Source organism: Ischnura elegans, chromosome 5 (assembly GCF_921293095.1).
Source record: "Ischnura elegans chromosome 5, ioIscEleg1.1, whole genome shotgun sequence".
NCBI lineage: Eukaryota > Metazoa > Arthropoda > Insecta > Odonata > Coenagrionidae > Ischnura > Ischnura elegans.
The window spans coordinates 105,734,067-105,756,382 of NC_060250.1; the positions used below are offsets into that span (position 1 = coordinate 105,734,067).

Below are 22,316 nucleotides of genomic sequence, written 5' to 3' on the forward strand. Positions count from 1 at the left end.
TTTGTGATTCCGCAGAAAACTCAAATCGAATCACCCCAATATCTTCTTACTTTAACCTCCACCAACCTTAGGGTTGAATCAATCTCTATTAGTCCCATTTACCGACAATGATGATGCGCTCTTTCGTCATTTTGTCGTCATCCTCGCGTTTCAACAGATTCTTTAACCATATCTGTCATCGAAATCTCTTTGCCAAGAGATTCTCCCTTCTGTTGGCTTAATCACGAAGAGCGAAACTCTCTCCTAGTTGTTAGAGGTCGACGGGTGAAACGATTGAATCTGCTGTGACCGGCAGGGGACAGTTTTCTCTTTCGCAGTGGAAAGCGAATGTGTCGAAAAAAGCTCCGCTCGCATCGACCAGATGACGTTGCTCCTCGTCTTCCGTCTCAGTATACCTGTGCTCTTTAAATAATCTCCGACTTAATGAATCTATCGATCGTGGGAATAGCCGACGATTCTTTGACCAGTCAGTCTCTATCAATGCCTAATTAGTCTTATATGGCATTCCAAAGATCGGTCTAATTTTTTTCTAAGAACAGCTTCTTAATTATTTTGCAAGTACTTATCATGAAAATTTACCTGAGAAGAAAATCAAATGGAGCGCTCAGTATTCAGCTTTTTATCATTACTATAAGTTTTCCCAGTATAACTTACGATAAATAACTTAACTCTTAATAAAATGAGGAGATTTAACTACTATTCTGTAAGTTGTATTAATAATTCTGAATTTTAATATGTTGTCATTCCAATAATAAAAAAGGCTTAAAAGTGGTAAATGTAAGCCTTATGGATCTGGATAAATGCGGAAATGAAATAAATTTCTCCATCACCTTTAACTCTCGTCTGGACGAATAAATAATTTGGCAGGTATCCTAACATTCATCGGTGGTTCATGAAGAATCCATATTACGGAGCAATTGAATGATGAGAGATATTAACCCAAAATTAAGGAAATTAAGATACGCTATGGTGATTTTTCAACTGAGCCTTATAGGATTCCATGAATATAATTAAGAAACATAGTGGGTATGAACGATTTCATGATGAAATATTTCCAGGATTGATATAAGAGGCAACTAGCTCTTACAGTGATAGTGAAGAAAACGTCCAAATCCATACAAAGAGAACTAAGGAAATAATCCAAGTAATTTTCTGCTCCAGTAAATTTGAATGATAGCAATTGAGTTATTTTTAGGCATTAAACTGGAAATCCGGGAAAACCTTGGAAGTCAAGGATCAATCAAAGGGGTTATTATCGGGTTGTATTTCGGATCTTCGAATTGCTTGCTTACCTCCAAATCGAGTGTATCAAAGACTATATCAACTATGGATTTCCCAAACTGCAGTACGGTTTTCTGAACAGCTCTTTATTGCCTTCATCTCATTGATTCCAAAGCAAGTAACATTTTGGAGGAAGAAGGGAGAACTCTGAACGCGCTTGCGTCGTGTTTAGGTGAGCCCGATGAGGTCGTAGAAATCGGCACAAGGTCGTCCATCCAAGGGGATCACACCCGGAAGGAGTCTTAAACGGCCGCCAAATGAGGTTTGAATGCCCTTCCCAACGTTTCGTCAACCTGCGCCGTTGACTGGACCCGATTTTCAAAGGACACGGTGACTCAGGGGGTAAACTTCGAATAATCATCGTCGGACGGACCGCATAATGAGTGAATATTCCGGAATCTTATTCAACATATTTCCAGAAGGTTCAGCTTGTACTGGGAAACTAGGGAACATTCTGGGATTAGTTTGGACCGGAAAAATCAATACTGTGTGTGCTTCCTGGAGAGATTATGAGTAGTTTAAGATCTGTCATCTATACATTGAGCATCTACACTACTACGCAGGGATAAACTTTTGTGTCCAAGTACATGTATCCGAAACAGAATAACTTTCGTCATGTAATGTGATTAGTTTCCATTTCCTGTTAGTTTTTAAAGTCGGTTAGCCTTTTTCAAATTTTTCGAAAGGAAATTTAAGAGAAATAATGTCGTACAAAATCTTCATTGATCTCAGTTATTGGCAAATGCTGATAGAATTTATGCTTATTCGGGAACACTGTAGCATTGCTTGTACCGATCTCTTTCAGGCAAAATATGTAGTAGAAAATGATGAATTTCGGAGGTAATATCTATGTACCTTTTCAAAAAAACTTTAGCTATAGATAAGGCTTTAAATATTTGGATCACCCACCATATATCTTATATATGCTTTAGCAGTAAGGTATTGCTGTCGATAAACTGTAGTATTGCATACAATAATATAGATTTTACAAGGGCTTGAAGACAATGATTATGTATTTATTCTTTCATCCAGAATTATTAATTTTTAATATTTTCTATAAAATTATTTATTTACATTGCCTTTATTTGCTTATGTTACCATTTCTCTTTTCAATCACTAACGCTGTTTACGTCATCGAACTGAATGTGTTCATTTTTTTACCTTTACCAATTCGTATTATTATTATTATTAAAATTGTTACAACTAGGCCATTTTCCTGGTGGTAACATGTACATATGATGAAAGAAAACAATAGAAAACATTGAAAAAACAATAGAAAGCATTTGAAAAAAACAATAGAAAACATTATAAAAAGCCCTTGGTCCCTACTTCTTCAACCACTTCTTAAAACTGTGTAAATTTTTCGGGAAGGACTCAAATAGTTTTGCTGGTACATCGTTCCAGTCCCTTATGGTCCTATTCAAGAAGGAGAACTGCTGCGCATTTGTCCTTTGTGATTGGCACTTTATATTGAACTGGTGATCATTTTTTCCAACAAAGCTGGGTTTTGATATGTCCTTCTCAAATTCTTTCCATCCTTTTTCCCCACTCATTATTCTAAACATGCCACATAGCCTGCTTCTTTTCCTCCTCTCTTGTAAGCTCTCCCACCTTAGAACTCTGAGCATTTCTTAAACACTTTCCGTTTTTTTATGCTTTCCCAACACATACCTAGCAGCTTTTCTCTGCACCTTCTCCAATTTCTTGACCTCTCCTTTAAAATGAGGGTCCCAGACAAGAGATGCGTAATCTAATGTAGGTCGTACTAGGGTTGTATAGGCCATTTGTTTGGTGGCCCTAGTGCTTCCTCTGAGGTTTCTCATCACCCAGTGCAATACTTTAAAAGATATTTTGATTGTGTGCTCTACGTTTAAACCCCATCCTAAATTTCTTAGATAAATGGACTCCTAAATATTTAAAGCTGCTAGATTGTATGTTTTATTTCATGAGTGTATTTTACTAGTGCTCAAATATATTAATGGAATGTCAATTTATTCACTTGCAGTTGGATACAGAAGTCGTGATTCAGCCTACTTCTCCTCCGGATTCGTGACTAAGCCGCTCAAGCGACGAAAAGTGTCAAAGAGGGACTGAAGTGATTGGGGGTGTTTTGAGGGGTGTAAAGGGCGTCCTCGCAAGTTCTCGCGAAGAGTGGATCTCAAGCGTCCGCCCCAGGAGCCATGAAGGGTTGGTTCGACGCCTTCAGGAGCGATGGAGGACCGACGCTGTACGCCTACAGCAACCGGACGCCCGTCACTGGCGACGTTCAGATGGTTGCAGTGTGCGTCGTGTTCTTCGCCATCTTTCTGGCTTTCCTCCTCATATTCCCCGGTGTTAGAAAAGAGGTGAGTGCTCAAATACTTATTTAGTAAAATAAGCTCTTATAAAATTTTTTTTTTTTAACCAGCCTTTATATTTAGATTACAGGGGATGAGCAACGTTTATATATGACACAAAGCAAAAAAACTCAGTGACCCCGAAAAACCAAAAGTGACGTATTAAAAAAGTCACTATATTTATTAAATTTTCAGTGAATGGTAAGCCCCCTATGTTTCAAAATGCCACCCCTATGCTTTTAAATGCCTACTATGTGGATATGCCTAAAGTGGATAACTTTTACTGTGGTCGCAAAACACGAAAATCGACCATTTGGAACTTCTTAGATCAAAAACATGTTTTGGGGGGCTATAGGTTGACTGGGGGGTGGTTAAAGGGGGGTTGGAGAGAAAAAGTTATATTTTCATGTATTGTCATCGGAAATGAAGAAGTGTGCAAAATTTCAGCGTTTTTGCTTCACAGGAAGTGAGTCAAATTTGAGTTACAAGATTTGTACCAGACAAACAGACAAACAAACAGACAGGTTGGTGAGTTGATATAAAGGCTGGAATAATGGGAGATTACAAATGAATTACCCCACTTTTATTTTGTTTTTAATTTTTGAAAATCCACTTGAAGATTTTGGTAATTTGTTAATTATCATCATGGAAACTCAAACTAATAGTCATCCTTGATGTATTTATTGTCAATTAATGAAATCAAAGAGTTTACAAAAGAGGTTTCCCTATAGTAAAAGAAAATACTCATGGATGCAAAAAAGTGGTGCGAGATACTGGGGTGACTTTAACTTGGTAGTCGATATTTTTTCCCAGTCTATTTAGTATGCCAGATGTATCTGATAAAATAACTGCAGTTATTCCTTCTCTAGCTGCAACCATTCCCCGCAAGCGGAATGAAATTTTTCAGTTAAATTATGTATACTACTCTCCGTTTCTTCCTTTTTTCTAGACATCTTTATTTCTAAATATATGACCGTCTTTGTTTTACCGCAGTGTTATGCAAACCTTTATTTAGTCTTGGTATGTGTTATGATAGTGAAACATATTATTATGACATAAAACATGATTCAATATTTGCCAATGTTGCAGAAATTATAAAATTTCATGAAACGCTACTCTCGCTGCTACTTAGTTCATTTACTGGTATGGTCGGTCAACGGTTATCCTTGCTAGTAAAATAATTTCAAGCAGTTTACAAGGTTTGCTCTTAGAACTATCTAATTCAGAACCGAGACAAATTTAGCGCACCAATTTTTTATTCTGCCTTTCCTCATTATAACAAATTATTAGGAGACCTAATATTGCGTCTTAGAGCTTAAAAATTTAATCGCTCTCTTTCAAATTATATTCCTCGTATAGTTAGTCAGTGGTCGTTAACGAATCCCTTAATTTTTCCGCGAATGTTTTCCGTACCAAAATAGGCAGTTCATATCGAATGCGGAAGTACAATAGACATACTTGAATATGCTCAGAATGTGATGCAAAAAATGATTCGTCTGGCAGGAGTGTGTTGCATTGAATTTACAGTTCTGTGACAGTGAGATATAATAGATATAGGTATTGAAGTTACTGCACCGAAAAATATTATAGGTGCTGCTTGCTGAGCAGCTTTCAGTGAAAATATAAAAATATTATAGGTGCTGCTTGCTGAGCAGCTTTCACAGAAAGTTTAAAAGCTGATCGTTTCACTTTTATATTGCACTAATGAGTACCTCTATGTGCACTTTCACCGTCAAATTATGACGGATCTCGATCCAAACCTCTTTCTTTCCGTACTGCGTCTCCCATAAAACTGGTTGTCATTATTCCTCAATAAGGAATTCATAAATAAGAAAGGTTTAGTGTTAAATAACATCTCAGAGAAAAAAATCCTGTTCATGGTTCTCTTTAGTGTCAAAACGAACCTTGTAGTTTACATCATCGGTATATATGACCTAATGGTAGCGGAAAATATTCTCCTGGGTAATGCTTACTTTTTTACTTTATTGTGCAGTTTTTCTGCTCGGAGTTATTAGAATATCATTCTATATATTTCAAATTGAACTATATTTCATTCTAATTACGAAGTAGGAGGTGATTGATTTGTCCACACATGTTACATCTTAATTTCAGGCCTATAAAATTTTCCCATGGATAATGTTTCAAAAGCATCATGTTTTTTAGAGATTTATAATGCGTGGCATTACATATATTGGCTATAACCTCATCTGTGTTGCAGAGATGGTCTTATGGTTATAATTACTGTAGTATGCTGATAAAGCTATGAACATTTAGAGAGCAGCTTTGCTCCAAGGCAATCAAAAGAGGAGAGGAAACACTTCTAAATGTAAAGATTAATCAGCCACTATTTTTATTGAAAAGTAGTGGTATCGGTGAATTCACATTAAAATTTAGTTGAGGTGTAGCAGCAACGAGTATTTAATATTAATTCAAGAAAACTGCATTAATGACACATCAATTTATGCATGAATTACATAACTTAGCATTTGGTATTTATTTTAAACAAGAAGTAACCATGCCAGTAGAAACCTCCGAACTCAAAGCAGAATCAAAACAATGACACGCTCATGTTGTTCTTATAATACTTATAGTTCCAGGGGGAGCAAGATAATATATTTTGAATGCGTTAAATATTTTAACCAATGAGAAATCAGCTATCTATGCGCTTTTACATCCCTCGTTACCTGCCCATCGTTGAATTTTATTTTCCTCGTTCCTTCCGGCTGGGAGGCGATGCGATTGGTGGCAGCGATGGCTGTCACGCCCGTAAAGAGCGGTGTTTAACATGCTCCGAGGCGGGGAGAAACGTCTTGCGCAGTTCCGGACATTCCATGATCGCAACACCTCAGGACGCACACATGTTCATGAATGATGAAGGGTAGAGAAAGTGCTGGGGAGTGGGAGGGAAGTGGATGAGAATGTGTAAGAGTAAATGGAAGGGGAGGGAACACAAGTAGGAAAAAACATTATACAACTACTCATCGAAATGTTTTAGAAAACAGCCGCAAAAACCAAGAACACATCGCGTGCCTGAAAATTTCTGAGATTGCCCGGCTATTTTTTCGTCCTTCAGCACTTTATTAGTAATTGTATTTGCAAATTGTATACGCGGTGATGAGGAGTAAAAGCAACTCTTGCTCGTGCGTAATAAAAAATATTGGATTTAGCTTGAACATAAATTTCATTTTGACGTAAAACTAAAATAAGGTGCGTTATTACAAAACAATTATTATTTTGAATGATGAGGCGCAGGCACACAGCCATAGTACCTAATGACTACTCGTAAATTCATGCTATAAGCGATTTAACCATAGTTTGGCCATACTGTTGAAAATATTGCTGAGTTCTCTTTGGAATAATCTGCTTGGTTAGTGCGAAGTCTAAATCTGACTTTTTACTAATAAGAATGTTAAATGGCTGAATATTTTTCTCAAGGTTGTTTAATCGTGACTATAAAATTCAAAAACTTGTGGCGCGGATCGATTGTTCAAACACGGATTTTTTTGTTTTTGAAAAAAAGCTATAAATTGAATCAATATATTTTAAAATAATTCTTTTCCTGTCTATTGAAATAACTTTAGCGCCATTCGTTCAACCTGTGCATAAATGCGTCAGTTACAGCAATTATTTGCTCTGCTAAAATATATGATGAGGTGCCAAAGCCTCATTACTAACTTAATATCCATTTTGAGTCCTTACTTAGTTTAATTTCTAATTTATCAGCTTCATATGAAAACGGAATTTATAACGGCGTTTATAAAACATTTTTTCGCTGAACAGACAAGCATATCCATTAGAGACAATTGAAATTTTACGATTTTGAAATGCTATTTCCTCAAACATTAACGTGTAAATCTCTATTATTTAGAGGAAATATCATCAAAATTCACGTAAATGAAATTAATAACGTGTCTGGTTGTTCTTCCACGGACCAATTGTTATCAAGATTTTTGAATTCGTGTGTATTTTGAATCGTGCGGTGACGCCAGGACTTCCTCGAAAGAGCGGGTCTAAATTGAGAGGCTGTGCGGGTCTGCGGGGGCATGGGATGAGGCGACCAAAAGTGCGACTCAAACGGGGCGAAGAAAGTGCACTGGAATCGAGGCTTGGCCGGGATTTATTAGCCTCTCGAAAAAATAATGTATTTCGATTAATGGGGGCCATCGATCACCACGCTTACGCCGAGCGCGGCGAGAGTCCCTTCCCCTTTCGCCAGGCGCGCGTGACTCTGCCCTCCCACATCCACCCCCTGCATCCTCACCACCCCGTTGCGATCTCAGAAGAAGGAAAATGGAGGACCCGTGCGTGTAGACAATAGATAGAAGAATAGGAGTGCTACGTGATAGTGCTGCGAGAAAGCAACTATAATTTACTGCTGAATGTAATTAATTGTTTCAAAAAATACAAATGGTACTAAAAAATAAATACCTAAGGCGCAGTTATCTTGACTACAGGTTTAGAGGGGTCGTCAAGTGAAGCCCAACTTTTTCTCCAGTAAATTCAAATTACCATCGATGTGTTTGGCAGTGGTATTTAGCATTGCTATCAACATACACCTGCTTGTGAAAATACTCCATACATCTTACTTACTCCACACTTTAGCTCCATACTTCATACCCACTCGTATGTAATTGAGGGTTCAAATTGTTGTAACTATATGATACATAGTGAAAATATTAAAAAATATATTCACAAAATTTGAAAACGTTCTTGAAGGGTCATCAAGTGAAGCCCTACTTTTTCTCCGGTAAAATCAAATTACCATCGATGTGTTTGACAGTGGTATTTAGCATTGCTATCAACATTCACCTGCTAGTGAAAATATTTTAGCTACTTAATTCATACCCACTCGTATGTAATTGAGGGATCAAATTGTTGGATCAAAAATATTAAAAAATATATTCACAAAATTTGAAAACGTTCTTGAAGTAAGTCACAGGGATATAATTTTTGGCGAGCGTAGCTGCCTGTTGCGTGTTGAGATTCTAATTGATTTCCCGGGTTCAAGTCCAGGTGAAGCCCTTGATCATCTCTAAACAAAAGTACTCGCAATGTTCGGTGACCGAGAAAGTTTTATGTATCTGCGGCTCAAACTGTGAGTAGCTCTACCATGACCTATCCAAATAAGCTTTTCGGATAAAGAATTGAATGATGCGTACAATCAATTGTTCAATTTTATTACACCACAGCGTATGGAAAGTTTACTTTCTACGTCGCTTTAACTAATCCAAACATAAAGATATTAAATGGAGACTTCTTTCGAAAGATATAAGCTTCCATCTATTGTTATTATTCAAAGTGCAACGGTGCACTGAGCTCACACTATCTCTCTTAAAATCTCAGATTGAATGGTAATACGAGTTTCACTGCCTCATTTTTGACCAAAATTTTCGTTAGAACCATGATGTAAAGACTTCCTTTGAGATTTTTTGCGTGTGGGTGTACACCTGCTGCGGTGGATGGAGGGAAAGACGGAGGTGGAAGGCAGAAATGGACATAGAAGTGTGAGGAGGAATCGATATGGTGATGCTCAGGATGAGAACGGTGAGTGTGGGGTGAGGTACTTCCCCCTCCCCTACTTTTTTCTCCTCCCTTTCTTGTTGCTGTGGCGGTGTGACTCGAGGCGTTAGCTAAGGTCGTCCGCGAGAGAAAGTGAGGGGAAGGGAGTTGTGGGAGGGGAGAGGGAAGGAGGGGGAGGAAGGCCAGAGGCAACTGGAGCTGCGAGTATTAATAAGAAAGAGTGAAGGAGAGATACACGAGGGAATGGTAGTGGACGGTTGAGGGAAGAAGGTTCTCTTTCTTGGGCGTGTTTCCCCAAGTGCACGAGAGTGAATATTTTCACTTCTGGAAATATCTAGAACGGTCATCGCAGGTCTGGTGCGAAGAATTTCTTCATGTTTATGCGCCGGAGTCATCGTTATATATTGAAATATTTCCAACCATCATTTAGTGGCAAACTGAACAGAACTATTTTGCAGAAAAAATTTGATTTACAAGATCGAAATTATTATGTAATTTAACATTTAAATATATAGACTTGATAATAATGTGCTGAAATTGGTCGTTAAAAAATTAAAAATATTTATGGATTTGATCAAAATTTAAAATGAGAGTATTATAGCAAAAATCTAGGAATGATAGATTTTTTTAATCTAGGAATGATAGATCTTTTAACCCGACCCCTTGATATGTTGGGTGATAAAATAACCGCCAAAGCTAGTTAAGGTACTCTCATAAAAACTATTTACATGTTTTGCTACAGGAAACGTGTTCTAATGACGAATTGACTTGTACTTTCGCAAATTATATTCATATCAAATAAGGAAGGTTGATGTCTATTATTTTTTTGAGTAATTATAAAGGATAAATTGTTTCTTTTTCCTCTTATTCAAACTTTATGCTTCACGACCCCTTATTATATATATATATTTTTTTTAGATCACGAGATGTGGGTCAATTGTAAATATTATTTATAATTTAATAAATGACATAACCAACAAAGAAAGAAATCCAAGCAACCAAATTGTAAATAAATAAATAAAAACATCAGACTTAAAGGTAAATTTTGAATATGTATTTCCATGTATTTTAATGTATAACAACTGTAAAATTGCCTGTATTTAACTAATTTTGTATCATAAATTATCATTTTTATAGCCCTGAGGATGGACAAATATAATGTCCGAAACGTTGGCAAAGTTTGGAAAAAATAAATAATATTTACCATTGACCCACATCTCGTTTCCTCTTATTGTGATCAATCATAATACATCAGAAACCTGCGTTACTTTGTCTAATTAGGTGTACATTTTCAATGCCATCCACTCTAATTCTTATTTCGACATACTCAATTATTATTATTATCTATTATATGCAATCCAGTCAAGGTCTTTCTTGCTATTTTATAACATTAGATTAAAATTCTAATGCAGAATTATTGAGGCGGACAGTGTTTGAAAAACGTACTGCGTAGATTCTTCTATTCAGCAACGAAAAGTTCTCATCAAAAACTCTTTCCTTGATGATATTTCCGGACGTCTTTATCGGGATTTCTCTCTCCGGGCTTATTGTCTCTTTCTCACTAATCCGTCGGTAATTTTTTTCCGACACTCTTTATTCTACTGCCTCTGCATTCCAAGATTCACAGTGGCATGCATGATAAATGATTTCAAGATGAAGGGCTCTAAAGGGGAGTCAGAATATGTTACTTTAAGATCAAGTAGTAAGGTCCTCATATGGTGGAAGAATAAACTGCTGAAAGATGAGAATATTCAAATTCTAGGCTGAAGGAAACTCGGCAATTGAGGACGAGGAAGAACTAGAACAGTTTGTGAATAGATGAACGAGCAATAATACTCTAAGAAAAGACCAAAATTTTAGTATAGGAGTCTATGGCTAATATGGGGTATTCTAATATGCACCTTCCGCTAAAATGTAAAATAACCTAAATCAGATGATTACTCTAGGCGTGGATTGATAGTGAACATAGGTTTCAGCCGATGAACCTAGGAGACATAGATAGTGAACAATGAAGATTTGAATATCAATTTTGAGTTAGTTGATCCATTCAGTGGTTTGTATTGAACCAATATTTCTAATGGGCTTAATGTGTTTCATAAGTTGGACGAAAATTTGGACGGGCAAAACCTTAAACACATAGCGTACGGTTGGGGAAGATTTTCGTTCCTCGACTATGGTTTCTCATCCAAGACTGTGATCTGGACTGGAATAGAATTACCTTACGAGAAGATGTGGAAGAAGTTATGTAATATTTCCGGGAAAATCATTTGCTCTCGAAACCTTCATTAGTATAATTAGGGAGCCGATGGGCTCTATTCCACGATTTCACCTCCAAGCAGCATCATCAGCACGAACATGGCTGATATATCCGTCGTCTTGCCGTCTCTCCACAGGGGTATTACTGGTATTACCGCATTTCAATCAACCTCACCCTTCCTGCGACGGGCTTCTCATGACAACCAGTAGAAGGGTCAAAAATGGAATTGAAAAATTAGAGAAATGTGAGATGTCAATGCTAAAAAGGATTATTGACGATAGCCTGATATTAGTGGATATAGTCTAACGATTGTATCCACGAAAATGGATTTAAAACTAAACTGTTGATTTTTTATAACCAATAGAATAACGTTTCCGTTCACTTTTACGCGGATGTCTGTTTTTTCTCATGGTATAGAAAAATTCCGGAGGGTTTTTAGGCCTAAAAAACTGACTTTAAACTGAAGCAATTTGTGACATACTTTTTTATCTTTTGATGCCTGAATTAAGCTAGTATTTTTGTGCACGTGCTATATATTGTGCACTTAAAATTGAGGCGCTGTGATCGATACGGTGGATTATTTAAACCATATACTGGTGGATAAAATCGAGATACAAAACCGAGAAAACTAGCAGATTCATTCACCAATATGTGGAACTTTTTAACTTATAAGTGAAAATATAAAAATGGCGGTAAATCAATAGGCAAGTAGGTAAATTTCATTCGCAATTTAATGATGATTATTTGACTCCTCCATGCGTTTATTATTAAATCACACTTTTTAATCAATCCTCCTCGATTAAATTGACTTTCTGTCATTAACTCACCAAGGAGAGCGAGTAAAAAGTAAATTTTTGTAAAATATACTGCTTATTCATTCTTTCGTTTTAACTTTGATAACTATATGCACTCTTTACTCAATATGTTGATTTGATTTACAAAAACGCATAAAAACCTGAAAAGACTTACATTACATATTATTGAGTTTACGCGATAGGTTGATTCTTTTCTTTCAGTTGATCTAAAATTAATGGGCGTATTGTCGAAGTATCCTATCAATACCTTCTATTACTTTCCATTAAATCACTTTGTGAGGCCTGATAACATTTCCCATTACATTTCCTGTACAATTATTCCTTGGACATAGTAGATGACAGTAGCGGATTTATATCATACTATATTCACGGTAGGAGATAATTCGTTTTAGGTTCAAGAAGTAGATATTTAACCAATTTTAATGCCGTTATATGTAGCGTAAGGAATGAAAGCATTTTCGTATAGAGCTAATAGTTTGAACAAAATCTGGGCTCTTACTGGAAGCATGCCGACTTAGCCTTATTGTCGTTATACATGTTTTCTCTTGGTTGTTCATCTAATCAATCATGGGGAAGGTATGTCGTCTCATTCAATTTCCATTCTCCTTTTTTGATCTCCACGTATCTTCATTGTCTAAGTAATGCCATAGCTGCTCCCTCAGAGCTTGGGAAGTTTGCCGCGGGCGTCGCTAAACCTTATTTTGGCAAATATTTTTCCCTTCTGAAATACGAGCTCAGGCGTGTGCAGGGAAGGTCGCGCTCACTATCAGATGGAATAGAAAGTGTGCGCCGTCAATGGTGATTGGTGTGGGATATGTCTGTTGATCTGTCGAGGAAGAAAATAAACTATTCGGATGCCTGGGAAAGTCGTAGAGAAAATGAAATGTCAAGGAGTGAAGTGACCAGTCTTTAAACGTGCTCCTGAGTTACCCGGCTTGATAAAGATTTAACGAGATGTTATGACCCAGAGAAATACTTTTTTTCTGGCGGATGCGGCGAGGGGAACAGCTAGTCGCGGATAGAAAGCGAATGCTATTTTGTAAATTACCTTCATGCGTTAGCTTTCCCTGTCTCTGCTCTCAGTACAAGGAATATCAGTTTTTTTCCCTCAAAATTTTATTTTTAATTGGACTCCAGCGCCATCTTCATAAAATGGTCTTATTCCTGAAACGGTAAAGAGCCCTTTATGGAATGAGGAAAATGGACTCCCGTCAACTACGTAGCATCTCTCATCATTCTGATGTGACCAGCATCTCATTGCGTTCGAATATGTCCTGGGAGTTTTCCTCAATAAATGCATCAATTAGTGTTTGGTAACTGTGAGACGACTGTCTCTTAGTTCACATTTGCTTGAAATTTAATGATTCAGAATAGTAAATGTCAACTCTTAATGTTTTTAGAACGTAATTAGAAACTACATGCGAAATGGTGCGGAAGCGATGCAACACTGCAATTGAAATAATATGGGCAACTACCACTATTTTGTAAATGGTGGTGGTCTGAATGTGGTCATCCGTCCATTTTGTCAGCGGTGAATGAAGGTGTTTTATTTCTTGGAAGTAGAGCTTAAAAAATTAAAACCCGCGATTATTTATTGCCCTTATTAATTCTTATGCCTAAGAATTATTATTTTTAAAGTATTTTACCAATAAAGGCAGGCTTTCATGGAGTACTTAAGAAGCATTCTGGCAACCTCCCCTTCCTTCATGTACTTCCAATTCACAATAAGGCCTTCTACCTATCATTCTATCAGAATCCTATCCTCTTTCTTCCTCTCCCTCGTTTACCCAAAATTCTACCCTCTAACACTCTAAAAGTAACATTTTTTTCAACATCCCCTCCCCGCTAGGTACTCACTCCATTCACTCCTGTCTCCTTCGTATCTCATCTAAAAGCTATCTCTACTCACCCACCATGTCCAGCAATTCTTCATACCTCCTCCACTCCATCCACTTCACCTTCTTCATTCTTCACCATACCCACATCTCACATGCCTTCAGTCTTCTCTTGCCCTCCTTTCTAAGTGTCCACGTTTCGGCACCGTAAAGCCCTTCACTACATATCAGACTCTTCTTTAACCTTTTATTTAAACTCTTCCAAAACACTCATTAGCTCCTCCCTGTTCATGAACGCGTCGTTGTTCCCAAACAAATGAAATTACCGTAAACCGGGGCAATTTTGCCTCTTTGCTTTCTTATTCAACTAGTTTCTTGTAATTCAAGATACGCCATCTCAAACCATTAGTCTTAGTCTCTACTTTCAAAATGTGTGAAAAAATACAATTTAAGTAAAATTTTATTAAAACGTTTTCAAAAAATTAAAAACACAGTTGGCAAAGACTCCCTGGAACTGGGGAAACTTAACCAACTGAGTAATAATCAGTGGAAATCTTAGTATAAAAATAAAAAATAATTTGAACTTTGAAAACTCTTAATATGAAGAAAGGTTCATAGAGATACTCAAAACATTGAAATTGGAATGTTTGAAATTCACTAACTTCAATATTAATAGAAAACTTTGATATTGTCGTCAGAAAGGGAGAGTCAATTATATCGCCATTGTGATAAAAACATGGGCGCCTTTCTTGGTTAGTTCGGGAACTTGTTAGGGTGCTAAACATAATATTTTTCAAAACCTGGTAAAGGTGTCCCACTTGGCAAAGTTGTCCTGGTTTACGGTATTTGTAATGGACTTAAACAATGATGAAGAGTTGATCTTGATAAAGATGTCTCTTTCAACAACAACATTCAAGTTGACAACTTTCTCAAGATAACCTCTTCATCATTGTTTCAGTCCATTACAAATATCGTAAACCAGGACAACTTTGCCAAGTGGGACAACTTTGCCAAGTGGGACAACTTTGCCAGGTTTTGAAAAATATTATGTTTAGCGCCTTAGCAAGTTCCCGAACTAACCAAAAGAGGCGCCCATGTTTTCATCACAATGGCGATATAATTGACTCTCCTTTTCTGACGACAATATCAAAGTCACTGCGGAATACTTGAATTAACCAAGTGAATGAACCATACTTTGAGCAGGTGACGGAACGAGGGAGGAGGAGGGTTGGTGATATCATTCCTAGTGTCTAGTCGGTGGCCTCGCGGACGTCGGCGTGCGCTTGTTTTTGCGGCGGAATAGGGGGGAAAAAGAGGACAATGACACGCCGCGTCTTGTGATGAGGAAGGAAATAGCCTACTAACGCTCGTGCGCATTCTAACACACACACACGCCCATTCCACCATGGGAAAAGTCCGTCGGCCTTACGTAACGAGGACGGCCGCGAGTGATGAGAAAATAAAGGAAATCTCGGAAGATATCGAGGTTGTATCGTTTCGTCTCTTGCTATGCTGACGCTCGGGCGAGAAAGATACACTAGGGTGGATGCAAGAGTGAGATTTTTATAGATGAGGTGTGAGGAGATTTCAGGAGGTTGGTCCGATGAGTTTGTGTAATTTGTGTTGCTAATAAGTCCCAGATAGCCGTTAGAGCGTGGAGGTGCGCGAGGTAAGAATTCGTGAGGCCGATGCTTCATGAGATATTAGTCCAACATAATAATTTATTTTTCTATTTTCCGATGCTTAATGCCGAGTGCAATACAATATTAATACATTTCTACCCACCGCAGCCGTATGGCTACACGTTTCCGTGCTGAGCACATAAGCTCTTGATGAAAAATAGACTTATTTTTGTATTCATATTGTCACAGATATGTTGTTTGAGGTTGTGCTCACCTTTTCCACTTATTAATTTATTTTAGAAACCGGTAAAAATGAGCCCACTTGCAGAAAAAGAAGGATGCAAAACTTTCACTATGGAAGTCTGAAAATAAGATCCGAAAAGAGGTAATAAACGCAATGAAATTGCAAATGTGGTTTTTAAATTTTTCAAGCAAAATCACGTTTGCCTTGAAGAATTTATCCTTATTATCTAGCTCAGTGATAAAAATTAGTCGCTCACGAATATCATCCTATTCATCGTAGCCGTATGACTACGGTTCTGGTCGAGGAAATAATTCTCCGAAATATTTAGCGAGATTAATTGAGACGACCACTTGAACAAGATGTTTAAATATTTTCAAAATCGAAAACAGGAAATTTTATTGGCGAAAATGGATTAAACATAGCATATTTCCACCCACCCCATAGTTTCAACGTGAGGATTGATTGTTAAAATTGAGCTAAGAGCTATTCATATATTAAGTCACAAAAGTGTGAATAACTCACATTCAGGGTAGGAGGGCCAGTTCCTTTTCCCACGGCCCCCGTGCATATCGAGAATTTCAGTTGGGGGGCGAAGATCTGCGAGTCAAGTGCTTCACCACTAGGCAATCAGGCTCCCTGTCCCATTTGTATCAGATTTTAAAAATTAATTTCTGTGCGTCGTTAAAATCTTCAAGAGGTAGGTACACCATTGAATTTTAGGTCTTTTACATTAAGAATATCAGCACAAGAAACCATGGGTTTTGGTAAAGTATTATTACTACCAACATCTTAACTATTTTACTCTTTGTCAAGGAAAAAAATTAGATTTTAGAATAAATATTTTATCGTTTTTGCGAGATTTAGTTGTGTGAATAAGTAAGTATTATGGAGGAAAGAGGTGAGTATCTCAAGGTTTTCAGTGAATAGGATTAGTTAAGTGTGGTTCACACGAGATAGAGGGATAGAGCTGGGAATAGAAGGTGCCGAAAAGCCGATTGAGAGAAGATAAATATTGAAAAACTGATACGTAGGAACTTAAACTGTTAGGGATTCATTGAAGAAAAAGACGCCATTCTGGAGAGACTTTGGAAACATTGAATCCTAGATAGGGCGAATAAGAAGATAGAAGAGCCCTCTGAAGGAAATTGTGACGAGGATGATTATGGAAAAGATTTGGGATATTCTACACGTCCGATGGCAAGAGAGCGTCCTATGTGAAACCTATCACAAAGATAGTCTACCGAAGAAGACTAAATAGTGTGTGGTTTCGGAAAGTATTTATTACTTCAGGAAGTAAGTAATCTTTGCGGCTTTCCCACAGTGAAGTTACGTTTATTGGAGAATTTTGAGAATGTGTTTATTAATTTTCTCCACACTATTTCGATTCGAAAGTTGATAAAAAATTATTAATATTACACGCGATTATTTTTTTATTGCTTCTACAACCTGAGTGGTAATTTTATTATATTATGCTTATGGACTGATTTAACTGTGTAACAGATTTCACAAATATTTTTGATGGCAAAAGATCATTATGAATTCAACTATTCCAAACAATCTAGTTCAATGACGAATGAAGTTTTATTTTTCAGGCACCTCTTCCATCCTGGGGTTATTTAAAGAAATATTTAAGTCAAAGTTACTCTCGTTGTTTCTAACTATGACGCTCCTTCTGTATGTCATTCCTTAAATTCTTGTATACCATTATTTTTATATTTTATCTTTTTAACCAATCCTCCGCATGTGTGCAAGGGCTGTTACTAGGCCATTCTGCCTGCTAAAATACGTGCAATTGGTTTACTAATTGGGGAAAACGACATTTTTCTCCCGATATTTTTTGAGTGTCGAGGAGACATGCATCCTTGTTGATTCGAGGAACATTTTCTCGGCTAGTACTTTCCAGGCTATGTTCACATGATTTATGGGTTTTAAAAATCACCTTACGACCTGTGACCCGAGGATTTACACACGCGACATCGTTTCCAACAACCTAATGCAATAAATCACTCGCCTGATTTTATGTACGTTGAAGTATCTCTTTATTTTTTTAATTCGTACATTCTGGAACAGGAAGGTGAAGGAAAGGCAAATCATGAGCCTAAGAAATCGTCTTCTTAAAATTCTTCCTTGGAAGCATACTCAATCACTCATGACGGCTGAGGAAAAGTCAAAACCTGATCCACTGAGCTAGGTAACTCATGATTATTTCGAAGAAGAACCTTCGTGATGCAAGCAAGGGGACCGTTCAAAGGTTGGTAAATGAAATTTCCGGGAGCGTGGGTCACTTAATGGTCCTACATTCGATGATTTTTATGGTACAAGGGAAAGATAATAGGGCCTCGTTTAACTATCGATTATTTTTTGCGTGACAAATTTCACATCATTTAGAGTAATACATCTAATACATGCATTATATCTTTTGATTTTATATTCGTTACAGCCTTAAATTTCTTGGCCAAGATAGGTCAGTATTAATTGCCTGAGTGATTATAAATATTTTTTTGCTGTTATCATAAACGATTTGAATTTTTCTTGGTACTACTTTAATGCTTTAAGTCAGTTACAACCTCTCATATCATTCAAATCAGTGAATATAAAAAAGGGCAACGGCAAAGTAAGTACTAAACAGACAGCATCAAAAATTTCTCCTGGATCATTTATCTCAACTCTCTTCAGAATTTTAATATTTTTCAATTGCTATGATAAGCATTTCTTTTGTTTTATAATGATAAAGGAATACCATATGTGCACAGGTAATCAAATTTCAATGGAATCATGTGATTTTTTAAGGCTACTTTTAAAAATGACATGGAATTCTTGAAAAATTGGAATTTATCATCTTTATGCATAAGGTTTAAAAAATAAACCGGCATATTGGTAAACATCTTTGCCAATTGTTTCGTGGAATTAATTTACTCCAGCACTTTTTATGCATTTGTGAATGGTTTCATCCTATCCTCCTCATTCTAATAGCCATTAAAAAGCTATTCTCTCTTGAGATTGAGAGCCTTCTGAAGCCCTCTTGAGAATCTTAGACTTTCTTTCCTCTCCCTCCCTTTAAGCTTCCCGTTGGTGAAAACGAAATGGGGGTGACTTCCACAGCAAAACAATTACGGCGTGAATGATGAGGGCCATTTTTATTCCCGAACGCGTCTCACGGTTTGGAAAGCTCTCGAAAGGAATTGAATTAGGGTTGAAGGTGTTGATGGTCCACGGGTGAGAATTCAGGGAATGAGGGGTTTCCCGAAGCTATTGGAAGGAAAGAGTTAAGACGAGAACGTGAGGTGTGGGTAGTAACAGGCAGGTTCGCCTCTTCGTTTTGGTTGACGACCGTTTGAAGAGCGTGTTGCTGTCTCTAAAATTGTATTTGGAGAATGAATTGATGAAAGTGGGCATTGGAGTTGAAGATGTCGGCGGAGTTAATCATGTGGAGTGTTTTTTTCCATCCCGGAGAAATTGACTTTGCCCCCGTTCCTCCTGTGTTCCGTAGAGCGTTAACAGCGTCCATTCTTTTCGTTTAGGCATGAGTCGGATGAGTGTATATATAGAAGTGTAAATACATTTACGTATATAACCATTTATTCTGACGCTATCATGTAACGTTGAAAATTTATGAAAGGTTGACTGTGACTTTCACGAATAACATCGATTTCATTTTAATGCCATTGTTACCCTAAATGATTGCCGTAGGCATTCAAATTCCTCGTAATAAGAAATAGTACTTCATTTTGAAAGGCGCAGATTAAAGTAACTTTTTGGCGGTGAAAATAAAAGAATGCTTGAGAAAATATAAATACTCGGTTACTTCTAATTTTTTAAAGTAGTAGTTTTCATATATTGACCATGAGTACTCAGAAGATGTATTGCAATCAAATACGATGCTTAAGCTATTAATGTTCGTTTTGGTAGGTCTCTGGGAAAGAGTTTTAAATAATTGGGTCTAATATTAAATATAAATGTATGATGCGCGGGTTTTGCCACATTATAATCTCCTACTCCTCCCATCTTAACCTTGATGGTACCTTATGACAACTCTCGTCAGCCTACGCGTTCCTAGGTCCACAACCTCTTATTATTCGTACAGGTGTCCACCCATCCTTCATTTCCGTCATTGAAATCGCACAGTGGTTCTTGTTTTGTGATTCGCTGGGTTTTGCATGCGCAGCAGCCATCTTTTCGCCACAACTTTCACCAAATTAGCCCTTCGCCGCATACCTAGCTTTTCCCCCGACGTGAAGTGGATTAAATTGCTGCCCGTCCCCTGTTCGATTGCGAACGTTCGTCAACTATTAAGTAAGCAGTTAGATGCTTGAAGATTACACGACTTTGTTGGAAAGTGGCATACTGACATTGCCTTTTTATGCATGCGTGTGTCATGGTGATTAACAGCCGAGGAAGTGATGACGTAATATGTAATGTATAAGGAAACAGAGATTCACAACTTTCGATTTAGTTTCTTCAGATGAGATCATTAATGATAAAACAACGTAGAACATTTCGTTTGCATGTACGATCGTGCATTCATGCTCAAGTCTTTAATAAACTGGAAAGGGTTTACATAAGCATAAAAATTCTTTTATAATATTTAAAAAAATACGAAATTCTTACTTTTTCTCTTTTAAATCGATATATAATTGATTACAGAAAGAGGGAATTGCAATTAGATATTTAGGGAGAATGCTTGAATTAGCCCAATGCTTAGGTGGTAATTATGCTACCAAGATCCTTGATACATGGCTATAACATTGAGTTTTACACACACATTTTGCCAATGATGCTGGACTAGAAAATCCAGTCGTGCTACTTATTCTGAGGAAACTTACGTAGCCTTACGTACATATCCAAGGCGGAAATAAGACCACGGGAGCCCCCCGTAGCGGCGTCACTACGCTAGGATTGAGTTATAATGCATGTTGCTCCGGGAGTAGTCGAGTAGGCATAAAATAAAAGAAGAATAGCAATGATAGGAGGCATAGCTGCCGTGGAATCGACTTCAACCCCTTATCCTATCTATTTTTGCGTGTAAGGCGATGCGAGATGGCTGGAAAAAGCGCTCTTTGATGGATATAAGGCTCTGCGAGACGTTAAAGAAGTCTCGCGCAAAAACGCGGCTTCGATGCTGCTGCACGTCGTCCTGGCAAGTTGCGTGATTTTGTGGATTTCTCATTCGCGTGGCTTCCACACACTCCGTCATTTGAGTCGCCGTCCCATTACTTCGATATTCCCCAGCCTCTCTCTCGCTGTAAAAAGTGAACATTATTAACGAAGCACTTTCATGTTAAGGAAGTGGTTAAGAAGAACAGGCCAGCAAATGCTATCCTAAAAAAAACATAGCCATCACGGAAGGAAGGAGATAATCAAGTCTGGATTTAGACGTTATATTTTTTTATCCTTTGGAAGGAGGATTTGGACTTAATAGGAGGCATTATGGAAAAAAACTATGACTGCAAGCTTCTACTTCTATTACTTCTACGTACTACTTCCAGCCATGATACTTCCCAGCCTCCTTGAATTTTGCATTTTTGAAGCTAATTTCTCTTAAGCCTGGGAAATCTTTTTGCTCATGTGTGGTGACTGGCGTCCTTTCAATTCACCATTAACGTGATAATATTTTCACCGATTACTTAGAGTATACTCGGATTAACCATACATTACGCTGATTTTAAATCTGTAGTTGATTTTCTGTACGTTAATGTGCGACATTTATCTTGTATGAAAGGTAAAACTAGGATATTATGTGACCCAAAATCGTCTTAATGCGTGCTTTTCGACTTACGTATGTTTTTTACAGAAGCTTAGGAAATCTTTATTGAATACCTATGAAACATAGAATAATTGTTTATGAAGATCTTTGTGTTTTTTTGTTAGCGTACGTCATGGTGATTATAAATTTTTGATCCAGAATTCACATTGATTTCAATTTTCTTTCAATCTGTATGTAATTTTAGACCTTTGTAAATTACTTGGATTACAATGCCACATCAAAGTGCTGCTGTAAAGGTGTAATAATTTGGTAACCGTCGTCAAATTGGCTGAAAAGGTAAGGCAGTTATGCAGCGATATTCGTCAGGAAAAACATCTTTGAATTGACATGGATCCATCATTATTCTTTAAATTGCTCAGCCGGCAGCATTTTCAAGTCTATCTAAAAAAAATTTTATAAATGTTTGCGTGGCATATCCGAATAAGCCACACATTCAAGTAATAAGTGCTGAACTAGAGAATATCCTCATCATGCTATTTTTCAAATTAATCCAATATTAATCCAATTCAAATTAATGCCAATATTAATGGGCAAATGGGTGAGAAAATGCGGGGAAAGTTATATTTTACTATTGGTCCCCTCAGCCTCGTCACAGAACCCCATCTCGTGGCGAAGTGGTAAACTTCGTTTCAAAGTGGAGAA

At 37.3% G+C, this 22,316-nt stretch overlaps 1 protein-coding gene across 2 annotated transcripts in view; it reads left to right on the forward strand.

Annotated features, from left to right (window-relative positions):
• LOC124159383 (dual oxidase maturation factor 1-like) overlaps positions 1 to 22,316 on the forward strand; it is a 324,286-nt gene that overhangs the window by 158,714 nt on the left and 143,256 nt on the right. For both annotated transcript variants that reach the window (XM_046535158.1, XM_046535157.1), the window contains one exon: positions 3,287 to 3,626. In XM_046535158.1, the coding sequence (XP_046391114.1) occupies positions 3,462 to 3,626 (165 nt within the window). In that variant the 5' untranslated portion in view covers positions 3,287 to 3,461. The remainder of the gene's footprint in view (positions 1 to 3,286; positions 3,627 to 22,316) is intronic.